General features: G+C 38.9%; 2 protein-coding genes across 4 annotated transcripts; both read right to left on the bottom strand.

Moving 5' to 3' along the window:
• Positions 1–587: 587 nt before the first annotated feature.
• On the bottom strand, positions 588–11,672 carry sppl2a (signal peptide peptidase like 2A). 2 transcript variants are annotated; one of them, XM_079338856.1, is made up of 17 exons: positions 11,455–11,672; positions 10,503–10,613; positions 9,801–9,983; positions 9,313–9,402; positions 9,068–9,201; positions 8,735–8,889; positions 8,547–8,643; positions 8,228–8,329; positions 7,060–7,141; positions 6,790–6,864; positions 6,436–6,492; positions 5,856–5,909; positions 4,828–4,927; positions 4,581–4,661; positions 4,035–4,195; positions 2,581–2,614; positions 588–1,894 (listed from the first exon to the last, which is right to left on the bottom strand). In XM_079338856.1, exons 1-17 carry the CDS (start codon positions 11,503–11,505, stop codon positions 1,854–1,856), a joined length of 1,608 nt encoding a protein of 535 aa, XP_079194982.1. In that variant the 5' UTR covers positions 11,506–11,672; the 3' UTR covers positions 588–1,853. The 2 variants fall into 2 exon arrangements, with proteins under 2 accessions (XP_079194982.1, XP_079194983.1); XM_079338857.1 differs by lacking the exon at positions 2,581–2,614 and having other exon boundaries at positions 11,455–11,671.
• A 967-nt stretch (positions 11,673–12,639) lies between these two features.
• On the bottom strand, positions 12,640–16,769 carry LOC306821528 (uncharacterized protein). Of its 2 annotated transcripts, XM_079340017.1 has the most exons (9): positions 16,523–16,753; positions 15,666–15,733; positions 15,500–15,547; positions 15,331–15,395; positions 15,203–15,240; positions 14,177–14,256; positions 13,647–13,709; positions 13,411–13,461; positions 12,640–12,943 (listed from the first exon to the last, which is right to left on the bottom strand). In XM_079340017.1, the coding sequence occupies exons 1-9, from the start codon at positions 16,683–16,685 to the stop codon at positions 12,890–12,892; spliced, it is 630 nt and encodes a 209-aa protein (XP_079196143.1). In that variant the 5' UTR covers positions 16,686–16,753; the 3' UTR covers positions 12,640–12,889. The 2 variants fall into 2 exon arrangements, with proteins under 2 accessions (XP_079196143.1, XP_079196144.1); XM_079340018.1 differs by lacking the exon at positions 15,500–15,547 and having other exon boundaries at positions 16,523–16,769.
• Between the last annotated feature and the right edge of the window lie 229 nt (positions 16,770–16,998).

Genomic DNA, 16,998 nt, shown 5'->3' with positions numbered 1-16,998 from the left:
GCGACCAAGTCCATCCTGGTGAACAACAGTGACTTAAAATGTTCTAACTGGGATCTACGAAAATGTACCTGGTCTAGAATCTGCACTTTTCACCTCTACGTTTTTGTATTTCATCCCACTCCTCCTCTGACTTCTCCACCAGTCTTTTTTGTAAAAGCACTCTCCAGTTTGGTGAAGTCACACCATACAAGATACAAAACCCCTCCTAATGAGGGCTGGCTGTGCGGACAGGCTTGAAATCATATCCTGATCTCAGTCTGGTTGTGAGGTCTGGTCATGTGAAACCATTGCACTCTCTTTGACAAGCAGGCTGGGGTTTTACTGATACTTACTTTTTTGAAAGGAAATACCTCAGCCTACTCTGAAGTTTGATGGAACAAAGAAGAGTGTGACTGGCTCTGCAGAGAGTGCAGACAGGACTCCACAATCAGTTTGGCTCTGGGCCATTAGATTTGGGCATGCAAGCAGGTGAGGGGAGGAGGGGCATGCTAGTCATTACTACAGAATAGTGGAAATAAACTTCACTTCACCTAATAAGACTCAAGTGAACCCATCGCTACACACAAACTACACTCCACATGGATGTGTTTGTCTTTGTATCTGGTTAGTTTGTTTAAAGATGCAAAACATTTTTTTTGTACAATGTAAATTGGCATTAAATGAATGTACTCTACTCCATTGTATGATAGTCTACTGTACTGTACTTTGACTTATTGCATTCATTGCATACAATATTATTACCAGTCAAATTTTAATAAGTATATTTCATGTTGGACTTTTTTTAAGGAAAATAAAGCCCGTTTATGGTTTGTATATGACCACAGTGTTATACTGCCATCTGCTGCTCAAAATAAAGACATGCAGTATATGCACCCTTAGTCAGCTGTTAGTTTCTTTACATTAGAATGCACCGTCACATGTAACATGCATAGAGAAAAGGTAGATTAATCATTTGACACAGTTGTTAAAATGTTTATTTCTATTTTTATTGCTGGGGGGAGGGGGGGAGGAACGTTATGGGACGTTACTATTTTACTATCTCAGTTCTGTTAAAATTTACTGTCCACTCCATGAGAGTAAAAGATTTCTGTATCATAAAACATGGTGCCAGTATCAAAGTATTGAAAGTACAATATTGGAAAACAAATCACACTTTACAGCTTTGTTTTTGCAATGTAAACTTCAGAATGACGGACCCTGACACATTTATCACCATGTTGTAAACACATTATAAAGTTACAATTATCATTTGCTCTATTTTGTACTTATTGTAGCATTACTGATCAATAATTGGCTCCATCTGTGCCCCGTCACTACCTCTCTGAAGATAGAACCCACCATTAAGGTCAGATGTTTGTATGTTTCTGTCCATGCAGAATGATACAAGAACATCAAATAGAATTTCAACATTTTAATATAAGGCAATGAAAGAAATCACTGAGTACAAACAGGTTACACAGAAACCCCAAAACAGTTATCAAAATGTCATCATATTGTGGCTACAAGTGATTAAAACCCCACTCCCACCCCTTATATAACAACTGTCAAGCTGAATATTATAAAGTGCGTTCTCATTTTTCTTTTTGCAATCATCACCAAGGCAAAGTCATTACATTTTTAAACGTGAACTTAACAATCATTCAGGCACCAAAAAAGCCTTCCAACCACTTAAAACATACGTTTTGCCTACACAATGTATATTTGCATCCAAATCTTTCACAGCCATGAAATGAACCCTTACTGTGTTTTCAAGAATCTGTTGATTTATAACATATGTTCCCTTGTGTTGCAAATGTAATATAAAATGTAAAAAGAAAACATCCAGCTGTTGGGTCCATTCTTATAACTGTAGGTCAGCAGGTGTCTCCCTCTATGGAGGAGTCAGTTCTTCTTTCTGCAGAAGAAGAAAAAGAGAATTTTAAGTCTTGATATGAATGTTTTGATTTGACAAATAGGATATGCAAAAAAAGTCAGACACATAGATTCAGACAAAAATTGCAATATGCAATGCCTATACAAAACCAAACCACAGGGGGAAGAAACCATAAAACATGCCACAGCTCTGCAGGGTTAACTGCAAGCAAAAACATGCAGAAGGCAACGAGACCATGTTGATAGCAGCTTGAAGACATGATATGAGCATGAATCTCATTGGTTGGAAAGGATGGATGAGTTTAAAAGAGATCGATAGAGCAAACTGCGCATTCAAAATTAAACTGCAGAAAGAAAGAGACAAAGTCAATGGTATTCCAGGGCCATGGCTTTAACACAAGTCACCTCTGAAGAGCAGCTGTGAAGCTCTCCAGACGTTTAAGACGATATAGTTGGATCAATTAGTGACATCCTGTCGCTAGTTTATGCAAAACATTGAACAATCTGAACTGAAGTCCTCAGAGTTACATGGGCTGTATATTAAATTGTGTCTTTTAATATCACATTGACCCTGGAAAAGGGAAAATAACAAAAGAAAAGAAAAGGGGACAAAACGAAGTGGGCAAGAAAACAGAAGTCACTCCAGTAAGCAACTGAAATGTGACGGGTAGAGGTGCAGGTGGAGGTCTACGTTTTAGGGAGGCACACCTGGCAGCAAAGGTTTCCTGGATGAGTCCAAGACCTGGTGAAGACGAAGCCGGGTCAGATTGTTTTAAATTTCAAGGTTTAGTTCTTTATTAATCTGCAGACTGTCATTTCTGTCTACCAACAGCAGAGCAAACGAAACAAGCTATCATCTCAGGGAGGAGATCAGAGGATGTATCGAAGCTTAGGAAAGAACATGCTGATGGTCTGGTCGAGAGCATGTGACATAACATGTATGGGTTCGCCTGATGGTTGACACAGATCTATCTGATGCTTGGTCTATGAGTACCAATGATGTTCTGGTCCTCTGTAGGCCGTCTTGTAATATGTGTAGTCATCTAAACCATGTTGGAGGAGTGAGATGCTGATGAGAAGTTCACTGAAATGCAGATTCCAAAGAACCAAAAACTTTTCATTGACAATGTACACTGGGATCTCATCAGCATCTCTACTCTTTAAAAAAGAAAAACACATACATTTGAGTTCTTGCTATTGGACACTGAACTGTGACAAACCACTGGCTGCTCGCTTTCGGTGTTTTTGTTGTTTTGTTTGGGTTTCGAAGCCCAGAAAGGTTGCCGGTGTATTTTGTATATTTGAAGAAATGAAGTGTTACTGTGTGTTTTTAACCGACTGTGTTCATGTTTGTCATCACATTTCTGCTTACATAAGCGGACAGGAGAAGTGACGGTGCGAGCTGAAAATCCAACTATCTCTCAATAAGAAGGCAGGTATCAACAAGCATATATTGAAAGTATCAACATTTCATTTCTACCCAGAGCCTGACCAATTCATCAGCCAGTGACTGTCTGTATCTGCTCATTTTGTTGCAGATAAAATATAAATATACTTAATGGATTACAATAAGCATAATGTGTCGATGCATGTACAGTCACTTGCCAGCTGAGGGAGCATCTTCACAACTTCACAATATAGCTTTTCTACAAGTGTTTGGTATCATTTAAGGAATCAACCAAAAATCTGAGATCCTCAAAGAAATACATTTGATCATTTATCATTACTGGATTTGATCTCTTCTTCATATCAATCTTGATACCCAAATGGGTCGGGCTCTATTTAAAACTATTCCCCACATTTCCCTGTTTCTACTGCAATTCATAAAGTATGTCTGTTTGTGAGTAGGCATGTGTTCAGATGAACTTGAGATAAAATGCTGAAATTTAAATTGAATCAAACTGCGAGGTATTTCTGGATCACTTTTTTGAGCTACTGACGACGTCTCTTCACACTGACCTTTATTTACAGTCACATAAACCCGTCATACAAACAAACATATCTAAAGGCTAACATGAGCTCAGCTTACATTTCTCAACATGCTGACTGCAGGTGTCATAAGTATTAGTAGGCGTTTCACACACACACAGTGTCAGAGCACTTTTCAGGCTCGGGAGCGTATAATGAGACGCAGCCTTGAACCCTCTTTCTCGTCCTCTCACCTCATAGGAAGTTCCTGTCCAGAACTGCCTCATCTCTCCCCGACACCCAGCCAACACCGCCGAGGTTATCAGAGTGAAGGGCACCAGGTAAAGTAGTGCAGGCTGACCCATGCCCGACAGAAGCATCACAGCAAAGGTCACTATCATTCCAAGCAGATAGGCTAGAGCCAAAAAAAAGAGAGGGACAAACACAGACACAGGCAGAGTCTGTTAGAGGACTGATTCAGTTACAAGAAAGATGTACGCTAATCGCTGGTTTCAGAACGGAAAATGTTTTAAGTGAAATGTCGTTCAACCGGTCTAAGAGCAACAAAGTGAACCTGGATACAGAAAATACATAAAAAATACAGAATTGATGCAGCATGAAACGTTCAGCACTCCTCTATGTGAAAAGAGAAATGACACAGTGATAAAAGCTGCTCCAGCAGCTTGAACATATTTTAATGATTTCATTTTGTTTCCAAAGATGAAAGTTCAACATGTCTCCAAAGGACATCCTGTGAACAAACTGAACGTATAGAAAACAAACGTCGAGCTCCGAGGTACCTATGCAGCAGCTTAAGAAGTAGACCTTCCTCCTGCTGTTGATCCAAACATCAAACCTGCTGCAGTACGCCACCAGGAGACCTGTCAACCAATGAGGGTGCAAAGGATGAGTGACATCACTTTACGAGTATTTGAAACAGGATAGCTTAAACAATTGTACAGTTAACAGAACAGTTTGAAGATCGCTGGTTAAAGGAAGTATTGAACCAGGGACGGTTTAACGCTTAGGGTGAAATGTGAACCTGACCTGGAACAATGATATCTCCGTATCCCAGAATGGAGAACTGCATCCCACACAGGTTCTGAGCCCAAGCTGAGAACCGCGGGACACGCATCACCACCGGCAGCTGAGAGGAAATAAAACGCGTTTACGTTTATAACCACAAAGAGTCTGATAGCAGGTCCATTTTGTCACGCTGACTCAACAGGTTTCTTCACATCATGCACCGGCAGACGTGTTCTTAATAATCCAATTTCTAATACATTTCTCCTACGTCAGCGTTCTCATTTCAGAACTTGTATCTCTTAATGTCTGTGTGCAGAGGAAGGAGGCGCTTGGTCAAGCAGCAAGCCAGAAAGAATTAACATAAGAAAGTCGACTCTCAGCACATCAGCTTTTCCTGCTAAAGTTCGATTTAGCCGTGATTACACTTATTTGGGATGTACATCTCGAGGTGCATGGTGACTCCCCCCCCTGCAGATGTCTGAAGTAAATCATAACGTGAGACCTTTCGCTCTCGTTTTATTCAGCACCTGAAATAATACATCATTTTGCAAAGTCTTAGCAAACTTAGCCTGCGTTAAAGTTTCACATACATGCTGAGTGCAGAGGTGTATGCCAACCTTTTATGTCCTGCTTCTGATTATAGCAACCTGTAGTTATTTTACAGTGCGGGGGACTTTTTGTCATACAGGCTGTAGATACACACGGATGAGCTCTAAATGAATGAGTAGCTACAAAGTGAGCATGACTCTGTTTATATGTTCACTTCTTATTAGAAGTCACAATCATGCATTTTCATGTCTCAATGTTTTGTTCATTCTCTTCTTCTTCTGGAGAGTAGTTTCACTGTCCCTGAGTGGTATGAATGCATGTATAGTATAGAACATCAAACAGAATGATTACATGTATTACTCTATTTAAAGAGTGAACTACAACATGTGTTTTTTCTCTCTCAATGACGATTTTAGACTGAACATCTACAACTCCGATCTCTTCTTGTGCATCTCTGGATGCAGCGTGGGAAAAAGGAGTGAAAAGGAGTGAAGCCTTACTTTCTCAGACGGTGTCTGGGGTTCAGCAGGGACCTCCACCATGTTACCTTGTGTCTACGACAGAGCCCACCCAACCCAGCCCACAGTTAGTCAATCAGTCTCATATTCCCCGCAGGGCAGCAACAACAACAACAACAACAACAACAACAACAACAACAACAAGCGAGGCAGAACAGCCAGGATGTTAATAAGCCAGTAGAAATGAGACAGGGGAAGTCCACCAAGCCTCGCTGTTGTTTGTTGTTCAGCTTGATCGACCTTCTGCACACCTTTGATGACAAGAAACCCTGCAAACGCTTTCTCCTGAATGAAACAGAAGATGCTCTACTGATGGATGTTCACTATTAATATGATCATGAGTATTTCTTCTCAGGATTATGTTACAGTCTTCTGTGAAGACAAGAAGTTTAAAAAAAACCCAACCCAAAAACAATATTCCACACGTTTTCTTTCTGTCATTACTCTCTATAGAAATTAAATGAATGCATTTGGTACTTGTGAGTATTTTTTGAAAATGCCTCAGAGACTATTTGGTGGAGCTCCCCTGTTAGAAGGACAATCAGCGCCATGGAGGATTTACCTTCTCCCCAGATGCATCCGGGCCCAGGGCAACCTGGACCATAATGCTGACTCCATTCTAGAGACAAAGAAAGAGAGATTAAGCATATAAAATCTTGTTTTTTTATTTATTGTAAAACACACAGAAAACACCCAATCTCCAGATCATCTCCTATTCAATGATGTCTGCAGACAGTCGCAGGTTAGCTCTTTTACTATTATTACTTGTTCTGTATAACTCGACCCTTGAATGCATCACATCAACTGGATGTCAAAGCACTGAACAAACTGAAACAATAAAGACTGAAAGTAACATTTCAGTTTAGAGCAGTGGATAAGAAGCTCGTTCTCTGAGGAGAAACAAACAAGTAAATACCTTGGTGAAGAAAGGAGTGATGAAGACGAAGAAAACGTCATACACAAGCAGGAGGCTCAGGAGAATGACACAGATCTAAGTAGAGGGAAAACACAGATTTATTCCAGCTCTGGTCAAACCAATACTGAAGGCAGAGGTCATCATCAACCTGTATGTTTAACCATACGTCCTCATGCCTTGCATCACAAAACAGGGGAAAAAAAGCATTTGACTTTGTATAAACAGAAGAATGACAGAAGGGGCTGTGTTTCTTTGAGGAAGAGGAGATACCTTGAAGTTGGACAGTGAAATGGTCTTCATGAAGTTGAGGCAGAAAGCAATGCCAAGTAGATCCTGTAAGATCCAGATCCACCTACAAGGGCCCAAAACAGATCTTTGTATGTGAACCGCGTTTGATGAGCGCACAGCAGATAAACACGAGGAGGAGATGTAACAAGTTAATGACATTCTTCAGGATTTAGCATCTTTAATTTCATATTTGTTTGCCATCACCAAGACTTCATCTCTTCTAATGTGTGCTGCTCTTTTGTAACACTCTCCATTTCTTCAATCGGGGGATAAACAAAGCTTAATCTTATCCGTCTTCTTTCAAACGTCCACTTTCATAAACTCAGAATAAGTCATAGGATTAAAGTGATGTTTCCTAACACTGACAGCATTGACCTTGAATTAAGTCAGCCTCAACATCCTGCTGAGTCAGCAAATAAAGTGGACGTCACATGCCAGCAGTTCAAGAATAAGTAAAGTTCAAAGTTCTATTATAGTTTGATCAATGATTGGTTTTCTCCGAGTTGTTCGTTCAATGAAATAAATGCCCCTCTGAAGTCGCTCCTTCTTCTCAGGTAAGCTCTGTTACAAATAGTACCTAGAAATAGAAATAATACACTTGTGAGTTCCAGGAGACACAATTATGAATTCTACCGAAGCCCTCTGCAGCAGATACAGAAGGTTTCTATTTTTTAAGAGCACGACGCAACAACAGAGCAGATCGAGCGGGACAGCAAGTCCATCTGATGGTTCAGAACAATGACATCATGTGCGTTTGTTGATGTGTTTATAAAGGGATTTTAAACGGTTGTGTACCACATACATCGTGTGTTATCTATAATAACACATGGCACTCAAGCTGTCTGGCTGTGCTGCGCACTGAGAATGCAGCATGCGGATGTGCACACGTATGCGGTGGAAGTTCACTTTCACACAGTCTATATCACAGCTGATATCCGGGTTATACTAGTTCTTTCAGTTGACAAAGCAACATGCTCCGTCATCATTCCTTTATTTCAATGAGTCCTGCATGGTGAGAGCACTAAAACAAACTCTCACATTGTGTTTAAACACCTAAAATACTTGACTGTGGTTGGACATGATGTGGTTCATTCATCAACTTCCTCTGTCACGTCAGGTTCTCTGTGAAGTGTAAGTAACTGTACAGTACCTGTCTTCATTCCTGTAGACTCCCCAGACCACAGCAATGCTGATGCACACGGCAGCAAGTATGAGAGACCTCACCGAGAAGGTATAGTTCCGGACAGAGAAACTAGAAAGAGATCCAGACAGTTAAATAAAGAAAAGGCTTGAAGCAGGACTGTCTGTGAGGGTGACAGACACAAACAGGGCAACAATGTTTTTTAGTTATGAACTTTTCTGAAGTGAAACAAATGTTCTACTGGAATTTCCTCACACCTATAGAATATATGTGTAAATGTGTTTAATTGTCTGTAAATAATCCTCTTTTGACAGAGTGAAACGTGTACCTCACTGTGCCACAGCCAATTAGATCCATCACTGCATCCAGACAGCTGTACAGGGCAGAGGCAGATGCCAGGCAGAATATAGCAATGATGATGTAAACTGTGAGAAAAAAATGAAAAACAAAGTCTGTATCAGTAAAATCAATAGTAGTAATATTCAAAAACGCAAGAGCTGTTGCTGCTGCACTCACCGAGGACACTGTAGAAGAAGTACATGAGGACCAGCATCCCGCACATCATGGCCACGAAGAAAACCACTTTGAGGGGAGAGTACAGGAAAAGCTCTCCACTGTCTGATTTGTTTTCTTCTCCTCCGCCCCCGGCAAAACGACTGTTCAACCGCTCACTGCCACAAATACAAAACACACTTGACTTTGTTTTTCCCTATTTAAAGACTTAAAAGAAATAAAATAACTTGTGGTTCTTTATTGTACTGGCATCCACGTCACTGACAGATGTTGGAAATATAATGACAATACAAGAAATACAGATAAAGCTCTGCATGTACAGCAACAATAAGTCACCTCTCACACGCCCCGCTCCAGTAACCACCCAAGGCGATCGTGACGATGGAGATCAGTAACATGACGGCTATGCTTGCATCGATCTTGGAGAATGGCGGAGCGTACAGCTTCACCTGCATGTCGTCATCGAACACCTGAGTACAAGCAGAAAGACACTCGATTTAGGGAGGAGCTTTGCATGTTGTGTGACCTTCTTCATTAAATTCATATGTTGAAAATAAGAAGGTAAGAAAAGACTGTCCGACCTGCTGGGCCTCCAGGAAGTCCCTGTACCGCATGAGAGCCAATGGAATATGGACTTTTGGATACTCAGAGACATTGGCTGATGGAGTGATCTGAAGGACAAAGAGGTTTATGAACGAGGTTGAACAGAATCATTCAGGTTTTTTTTCCGTCTAGTCTAATTATTAAATGTATATTGTCGATTAAATATGTAAAAGTAGACACAGTTTTTGTGTCTTTCTATGGAAATCTTCACATCCACACCACTGGTATGTCACTTCCTTATTGTTGAATCACTTCTGCATCTGACTCTTGTTACTTTTTTTTTTTAAACGGACACAAGTTTCATGATTGTTACTAACAGAAAATAAGGAAGAGAAAATGAGACGTCCTTGGGAGCAAAAGATAAAATAAAAAGATAAAATAAGAAGATCCTTTATTCATCTCACAAACAGAGACATTTACAGAAATATCCAAATAAATAAAATACAGATTGATGTCAGTATCCTACCAATGATTTGTTGCTGGCAATCAGCAAAGCTTTTGCTCCAAGGCTCTGAGCAACCTGAGCTTTTTGGCTGAAATCACAATCTCCCCTCATCACCACCACGGCCTTGTCCTTGACCACATTTGGACTGACACCTGAACCGTTACACAGCACAGTGAAGGTCAGATTCACCAGTGTATACTGCTCCTGCAAAAGGGAAGAAGTTAAAATGTTTATAGGTGAGAGAACATTTTCCTTTCATATCCCTTTCCACATTCCACAACTGTAGCTACATGCCATGACCACGTTAATCAGAGAAGTGCAGAAACACCAGGTCATCAGACTACAGAGATTATTCTGTAAGTTAGACTTCAGTGACATTTTCATAATGATTTGACTTTGTTTCAAGTCAAACTACTCCACTCACAATCCAATTCAGTTCTTGTGAACTGAACATGATGGCTGGTGAATTTGCTCTACACATTGCAAACCTTCTATTACACACTGAGCGCTCAAGCGAACCTTTAACAGTGAGAAACACCTGGGTTTAAACCTGCAAACATTTAATCTGTTCAAAGTTTTTCAGAGTTACATGATAGGAAGTCAAAATAAATGTATATACAGAGATTACAGAATGTCTTGAAGGATGTAATAAAGTCCAAATGATCATTTTCTTCCTGACACTAAAAAGTCAACACAGAAGATGTTATAAAATGATAAACGTACAGCAGCATCCAGAGTTTGTGACAGGGGGGTCCAGGAGTGATTGTGGACCAGGCAGTACTCTCTCTCTGTGTTTAGATTTGAGATGTGCAAGATCGCCTCTTGACAGTTTACCTGTTGGAGGACAAAAAGAAAGACTTAACACTGTGAAAACACCTACAGCCCATCCGAGCATTGTAATTTAAAACTGTTCATCAAAATGAAATGCTATGCTGAAATGAAAGATAGCTGGTCTGACATACTGTACAGCATTTATCACAGTACACGTTTCTGTCTCCATGTTTGCTTTAAAAAACAAACACTGAAATGACACCACATGAAGAAACTTCTATGAGACCCTGAGTGTTCAAGCACGGCTTTAACAGTGAGAAACACCTGGGTTTAAATCTGCAAACATTTAATCTGTTCAAAGTGTTCAGAGTTTCTACATATATGTCAAGACTGTTCATAGTTGTTACACTGACATTAGCAGGGCTTCACATGCTGTCATTTTCACAGTTTTGAAGCCTTCTTGAAGATTTCCTCAAACACTTCCCCATATTTAATTTAATTTCAACACATCCAAACATTATCAACTTAAAACTGGAACAAACACAGCTGATCAACATGTAGGAGACTCTTCAGAGGTTAGATCAACAAGGTTTACGCCACCCATAAGCTGTGCAGTTTAATTTTAGATGATCAATGTTATTTACACACTTTTCTTACTTCTTCCTTGTGTCAGTGTTTGTGTTAGCCGAGGCAGGCTAACTGAGCTTGCCTACATTCGCTTGTTATGGCAGCATTACTGTGGTTACATAAAACATCACATTTCGGAGACAGTAACGTACGTTTTCACTTTAATTTAAACACAAATAGTTAACAGCAGCTGTGGTTTCCTGTTTTGACACGGTATCTGGGCCTGTCACTTGCTAATGTTCGTCCAGATTCTGTTTTTTAAAGACCACACATTTACCTGCGAAGCCAAGAAAATGACCGAAAATACGACTTTGAGAGCTCCCTCCATTGTGGCAACATCCGCTTCTTTAAAGAGTCTGCTGGCACCAACATTAATTGACTTCTTTGTGAACGCGGAGACGTTTGAGCTATGTTGCTCCTATCTTCATTGGTATTGTTTCGCTTGTCGTCATTAGCTTCCCGGTACTTCCCGTATTGACACGTGACGCGTGTGACGCACGTGACGCGCTGATTCACTGTTTTCTGTTTCACCTCAAAGCGTCTGAAACACTCCCGACCGTTAATAACTATTTACAGTCTATGACCTGTAAGACAGGGAAAAGTAACCATCCCAAAATGTCGAGGTAGTCCTATACTCTAAAATTTTTAAAATGTAAGCAGATAGATAGATAGATAGATAGATAGATAGATAGATAGATAGATAGATAGATAGATAGATAGATAGATAGATAGATAGATAGATAGATAGATAGATAGATAGATAGATAGATAGATAGATAGATTGATTTAGGGTTAAAATCAGGACCCTGCACACCAATGCCTTCCAGAGAAAACCCAGGAATGGTCAAATATAACACGGACCTTGTAATGAGGGCATAAATGGATATGAGGATATAAATGGACATTTCAGAGGCTACACTGTTCAGATGTACTGTACTGTTAAAGTATGCTTACATCAATTCAATGACTCATCCACCAAGTGTGTGGGTTTTCCATGCTGATTAGTATAATCCCTGGACTGTAAATAATAATCTTCCTACAATAGTATAATCATACCCTGGATACTTCCTCTTGAAAGGGGAAGTGTTCTGAGTATCCAACATCCTTTTTGGATGTACCTTAGTATTCGGCATTTTTGAACATGTTTTTAATAGGCATTGGAAAAGTTAAACCATTTTGTTACTGCAGGCCTCCTCTCTCACATGTGATCACTAAAAATAAGAGAAAAGCAATACCCAAATATGGGGAAAATGTAGTTTTGTGATTGACAGGAAACAATAACGACACAATGACAGAAACAATAACGGTAAAACTGACAGAGCATATACTCATATGGAATAAATGGTATTTTCGGATAGCTGAATTTCTTCTGCACATTGAATACCGTTATTAAAAGCATAAAACAAACTTATATCATTGATTTTATGCTTAAGTATAAACAACATTAATGAATATCATAGGGGACGGTCATTTCATCTTTAATCAACCCTAAAGTCAAACTACAGACACACTTCTTACAAAGCCAGGGAAAACAAACTATAGTGCACATAAATGGAAGTTAACCTGAGGAAATTATTTGTAGAAAGAATGTCTCATTAAACAATATACCTAAAAGTGTTTCAACAAGTCTAATGCCTCCTCACACAGTGCCATGATTAATCTGCAGTGACTGAGGGTGACCACAGTTTGGCAGGTGCTTTGCAGGTGTTGGTTCACCAAAGAGGGGCTCTGGTCAGCACCCCCTTCCAGCTGTGAGACTCTGCCACCTGAGTTAGAACAGGACAGTGTGAAAAAAAACATTCTTGGATTGTTACAGCAAAATACCAAATTAAAATAGTTGAACTCATAATGTAATATTTGGAAAAAACTACGAACCATTCTATCATAGCAGAGACAAAGGGAACTCATAAACCTTGAACTTCGAAGAAAGTAATTATGATGACCTTGGTAAAAACACATTTAAAAGGGTATAAAGAAACTCTACCCTACTATTTGGAATTCAGCTTTCTTTTTGTTGTCATTAATGCCTTGGCTGTAAGTATTTAGTTGATCTCAGAGTTTTTAGTTATTAATTGTAAGTGTTTGTCGTTTTTGTCTGTTCTGTTGTAATCTCAATGGCATTGGACAGGAAGGAAACGTTGATCTCCTTTCAGGAATAAATAAAGGTTTGAATTTAATTAAAGTCATGTGAGCAGTAGTTGGATGTTATTTATGTTTGATCAGAATTACCCACCTGCATTCTCTTATGAAGAAACCTCAACTTCTGGCTGAGACATTCAATCTCCTGAGAAAGGACAGAGGCCACAGTGAAGTAAATGGACTTGAGCTGTGCTTCTTTTATTATAGTTTTCTAAACACTCAAATTGTTTAACACTACATGTTGCATTCACCCATTCACACCACATCCACCCATTGATGGCAGAGGCTGCTACATAAATGCCTCTAAGGCCAGGAAGGAGGTTGGAATACCTTAGTTAGTTTTTCATGGCGCCTGAGTTTGATCTGAGGCAAAAGCTCCTCCAGTCTCTCAATCTGTAACAAACACAGAATTTAAATTCATGTTTAGGCAGGCAACAAAACACTTAATATGACATTTTTTATTTGAACTGAATTGACAAAAAAACAACAGTAAATAATCTACTGAGCTGGACACAATATTGTTGCACAAATTATCTTAACACGCCAACATAAGTTGTGCTTTAATTTGGATGTTTAAATGCATTTGATCTTTATTAAACAGCAAATTTACTCTTGATGGAATGGATGAAGGTAACTCAAAACTTGTATGGCTCTAGACTTTTAATCACATCCCAATTTGATTGACGTGTTTATGTAGCTAAAACTTTTTTCGATCGCTTAACGTAAAAAAAAGTGTGAACTTAAGCCTCTCCCTAAAATGAGTACACATGCTGACCCCTGCTTTTAATAGAGAACTTTAGAACTTAACTTTCCCCCGTCACACATCGTAAATCCACTGCTGATCAGCATCAGTATATTACCTTCCGGTCAATAGTCTGAAGCCTGGTCCTCATGCTCCTGTTGAGCACAGTCGAAGGAATGGCTCTGGGCTTGGGACGCACTGTGAACAGAATCAAAGCTCGTGACCAAATCACAGACATTGAAAACTGCAACAACTCCTTTTCTAATGGCTTTTGCTTCACTTAAGTATTAAATGCTTTTTCTGAGGACTCTGTCAAAATGTTACAATTCTGCATACTTGCTTCCTTGTTAGATGAGGAAAATAGAAACCAATCCTGTATCAATATCATAAATATGACGCTACATCCAAACAGGGGAAAATAGCTCTAGCATGGCTCTGTAAATCCCACTGCAAGGCTTCTCTTTCATTTTATTCATTAACTTATTTCAAACACATTTTAAAAGTAAAAATAAATATATACATTACAAACAAAGCAAACAACGATCAGAGCATAGCTTATTTTCTGTAGTGGCTGTATATTTCTTAACTAGTCCATATTTTTTAGCTTCTTAGTGACACTTTTGTCAGTCATGCTTGTAACAGAATTCAGAACATGACAAATGTAAAACTGTTGTGTTTAATTTACTTTATTCTGTACATGGACCCACAATCATAGGGATAATAATAACAATATATAATAGAGGCCTCTAATTAAGAAATGCCTTTAATTGGAGAAAAAGTGGAAAACACCAGACTTGTAAAAGGGACCTGGCCTTTTACTGTGAAGGGCTTGTATTTGATTCAATTTAGTTTCAATTTAACTTAATAAAGAAACAGAATGTGTACAGAAAGCTTTAGAATATCTGGTAAAAATAGTTTTTTTTCTTACAAAGAGTCGGGCAATACTTTTCCATCTTTTTAAATTCCTATATTTCTAAAATATGCAAACCATCTGCTGGCTGTAAATAAATAGTATCTAGCTTCACTTCAAGCTTCCCCCCACCCCAAATTATTCCTAAACACAGTGCTTCATAGACAGGCCCCATCCAGACCCACAACTAATGAAAACACTGGCAAAAAGTACAAAAGATGAATGTGCTCTTACCGTGCTGAAATATCTTAGCTACCTCAAGTACATAAGGCCTATGAGGAGAAAAACAATTGACCGGTTGACATAAAGAAGTGCTTCATAAACAGAGCATCAACTTAATGAGTGTAGCTCAGTGATCTTACATGTGCTTGCTGTTGGCAGGGATCAAGTTGTTCAGCGGGATCAAACAGCTGCGGTGGTTCCTAATCTACAAATAGATCATCACAACAATGAACTCATTGACCTTTCTTTAAAACAGCTGAAACTCCCCCCCCCATAAAAATCATAAAAAATAAAAATTTGTTGTTGTACCTTTAATATGACATCAGAACAGTTAAGCCCAAAAGCAGTGAAGATTATCTGGAAAGAAATAATAGTAAAATAGTAGAAATAGAAATAATAGTAAAGTGATATAATATCCAAATATGCCAAATAGTATTTTTCATAGATGGCTGGTTGGATAGATGGATTTGCACACCTTTATGATCTCAGAGGCCTCAGCTGCTGTAGGAATGGATACTTCTCGAAGAGCAACCACTCTTTCATCTGCCACAGATAAAGATTTATTATAAGGCAAGCCATCACAAAGAACAACAATTAGACATTTTATTTTGAAAAGGCTGCAACAATTCTTGAATATGTCTGATTAATTGAAGTGGCCCTCCAAAATGTGTCTTGCTTTTAAATATTTAACCTATTTGAACTATAGGGCCTATAGTGCGATGAATGATGTGTGGACTTTAATCTAAAAGGTTAAAATGTTTTTTATTTTATTTTACAGGTATGTGAAAGCAACATTTTTGGAGAAACCAATAAGAAAGCAAAATACACTTGGCGATGTGACATTGAATTTTAAAGTCTGCAGAGTAGTCTTGTTTGTAGTAAGTCCATCTCATTTAAACAACTTAATAGCCTATTGGCTACATAAAAATCCCCCAAATAAACTGATGTATAACCAATAACAAGCTATGCACAAGAAGAATACAACAGCCACGGTGTTTTCTTTCCCACTCTCCCCTTTACTAAATCTGAGATGTAGATAACAACAGGCTCCTCAAGCAGTCAGACACAGCTGCTGCTCTCCTCTTTGTCCTATGGACGTTCACATTTTACTGAAAGAAAAACACGTTCAATTACAGTAAAGGCTTTTAACTGGCATATGATTCCGTTTGAGGAAGAAAAAGAGCGTATGTACTCAATGAAGTCTGCCATTCAAGAATTAATTAAGCTTGTTCCCATGGATACAGACGCACAACCAACTCAGGCTTACGTCAGTTGCAGAATAATAGTCTTTACTTGTGATAAAGTCAACAAAAGTTTCAGAAACACACGAACCGTGTTTGTCGAAGCGTCTTAGTGCGATCCACACCTTTGATACGCGAGGGTTGTTTTCAAAACTGAAGTTAGACATTTTCATCTCCTGCGGACAGGCACGAACGGATTTACAGCATCCGGTCACTGGGACTTTCAGAATAAGGTGTTTGTAGCTGCTCAACATAATGTGCCAAAGACGAAAAGCAAAGTAAAAGTTGTAAATGTACCCATTTAATGTAAGCCTCTTAAGCTTTGAAGGTATGAAGTCCTAATATACTGGATTATTTGTATTCAGTGCCACGTAGCCTCATTGAAAATCATTTCACTGAACCATATATATATATATATATATATATATATATATATATATATATATATATATGTGTGTGTGTGTGTGTGTGTGTGTGTGTGTGTGTGTGTGTGTGTGTGTGTGTGTGTGTGTGTGTGTGTGTGTGTGTGTTGCTATAGTATCTCTAAATATGTGTGACTCATACAGT

This window comes from Symphodus melops (genome assembly GCF_947650265.1).
Source record: "Symphodus melops genome assembly, chromosome: 3".
Classification (NCBI taxonomy): Eukaryota; Metazoa; Chordata; class Actinopteri; order Labriformes; family Labridae; genus Symphodus; species Symphodus melops.
Note: the sequence above shows the minus strand (reverse complement) of the source record. Positions and strands in the feature narration are given on the sequence as shown.

Coding starts and splice junctions, on each gene's coding strand:
- sppl2a (XM_079338856.1), bottom strand. CDS start 11,505: ATGGAGGGAGCTCTCAAAGTCGTATTTTCGGTCATTTTCTTGGCTTCG. Junction 5,910..6,435: donor CGGATGCATCTGGGGAGAAG/GTAAATCCTCCA, acceptor GCTCTGTCGTAG/ACACAAGGTAACATGGTGGA. Junction 4,662..4,827: donor CGGAGATATCATTGTTCCAG/GTCAGGTTCACA, acceptor ATTGGTTGACAG/GTCTCCTGGTGGCGTACTGC.
- LOC306821528 (XM_079340017.1), bottom strand. CDS start 16,685: ATGTTGAGCAGCTACAAACACCTTATTCTGAAAGTCCCAGTGACCGGA. Junction 15,734..16,522: donor AAGACGCTTCGACAAACACG/GTTCGTGTGTTT, acceptor TATCTGTGGCAG/ATGAAAGAGTGGTTGCTCTT. Junction 15,241..15,330: donor CCTGCCAACAGCAAGCACAT/GTAAGATCACTG, acceptor TTCTCCTCATAG/GCCTTATGTACTTGAGGTAG.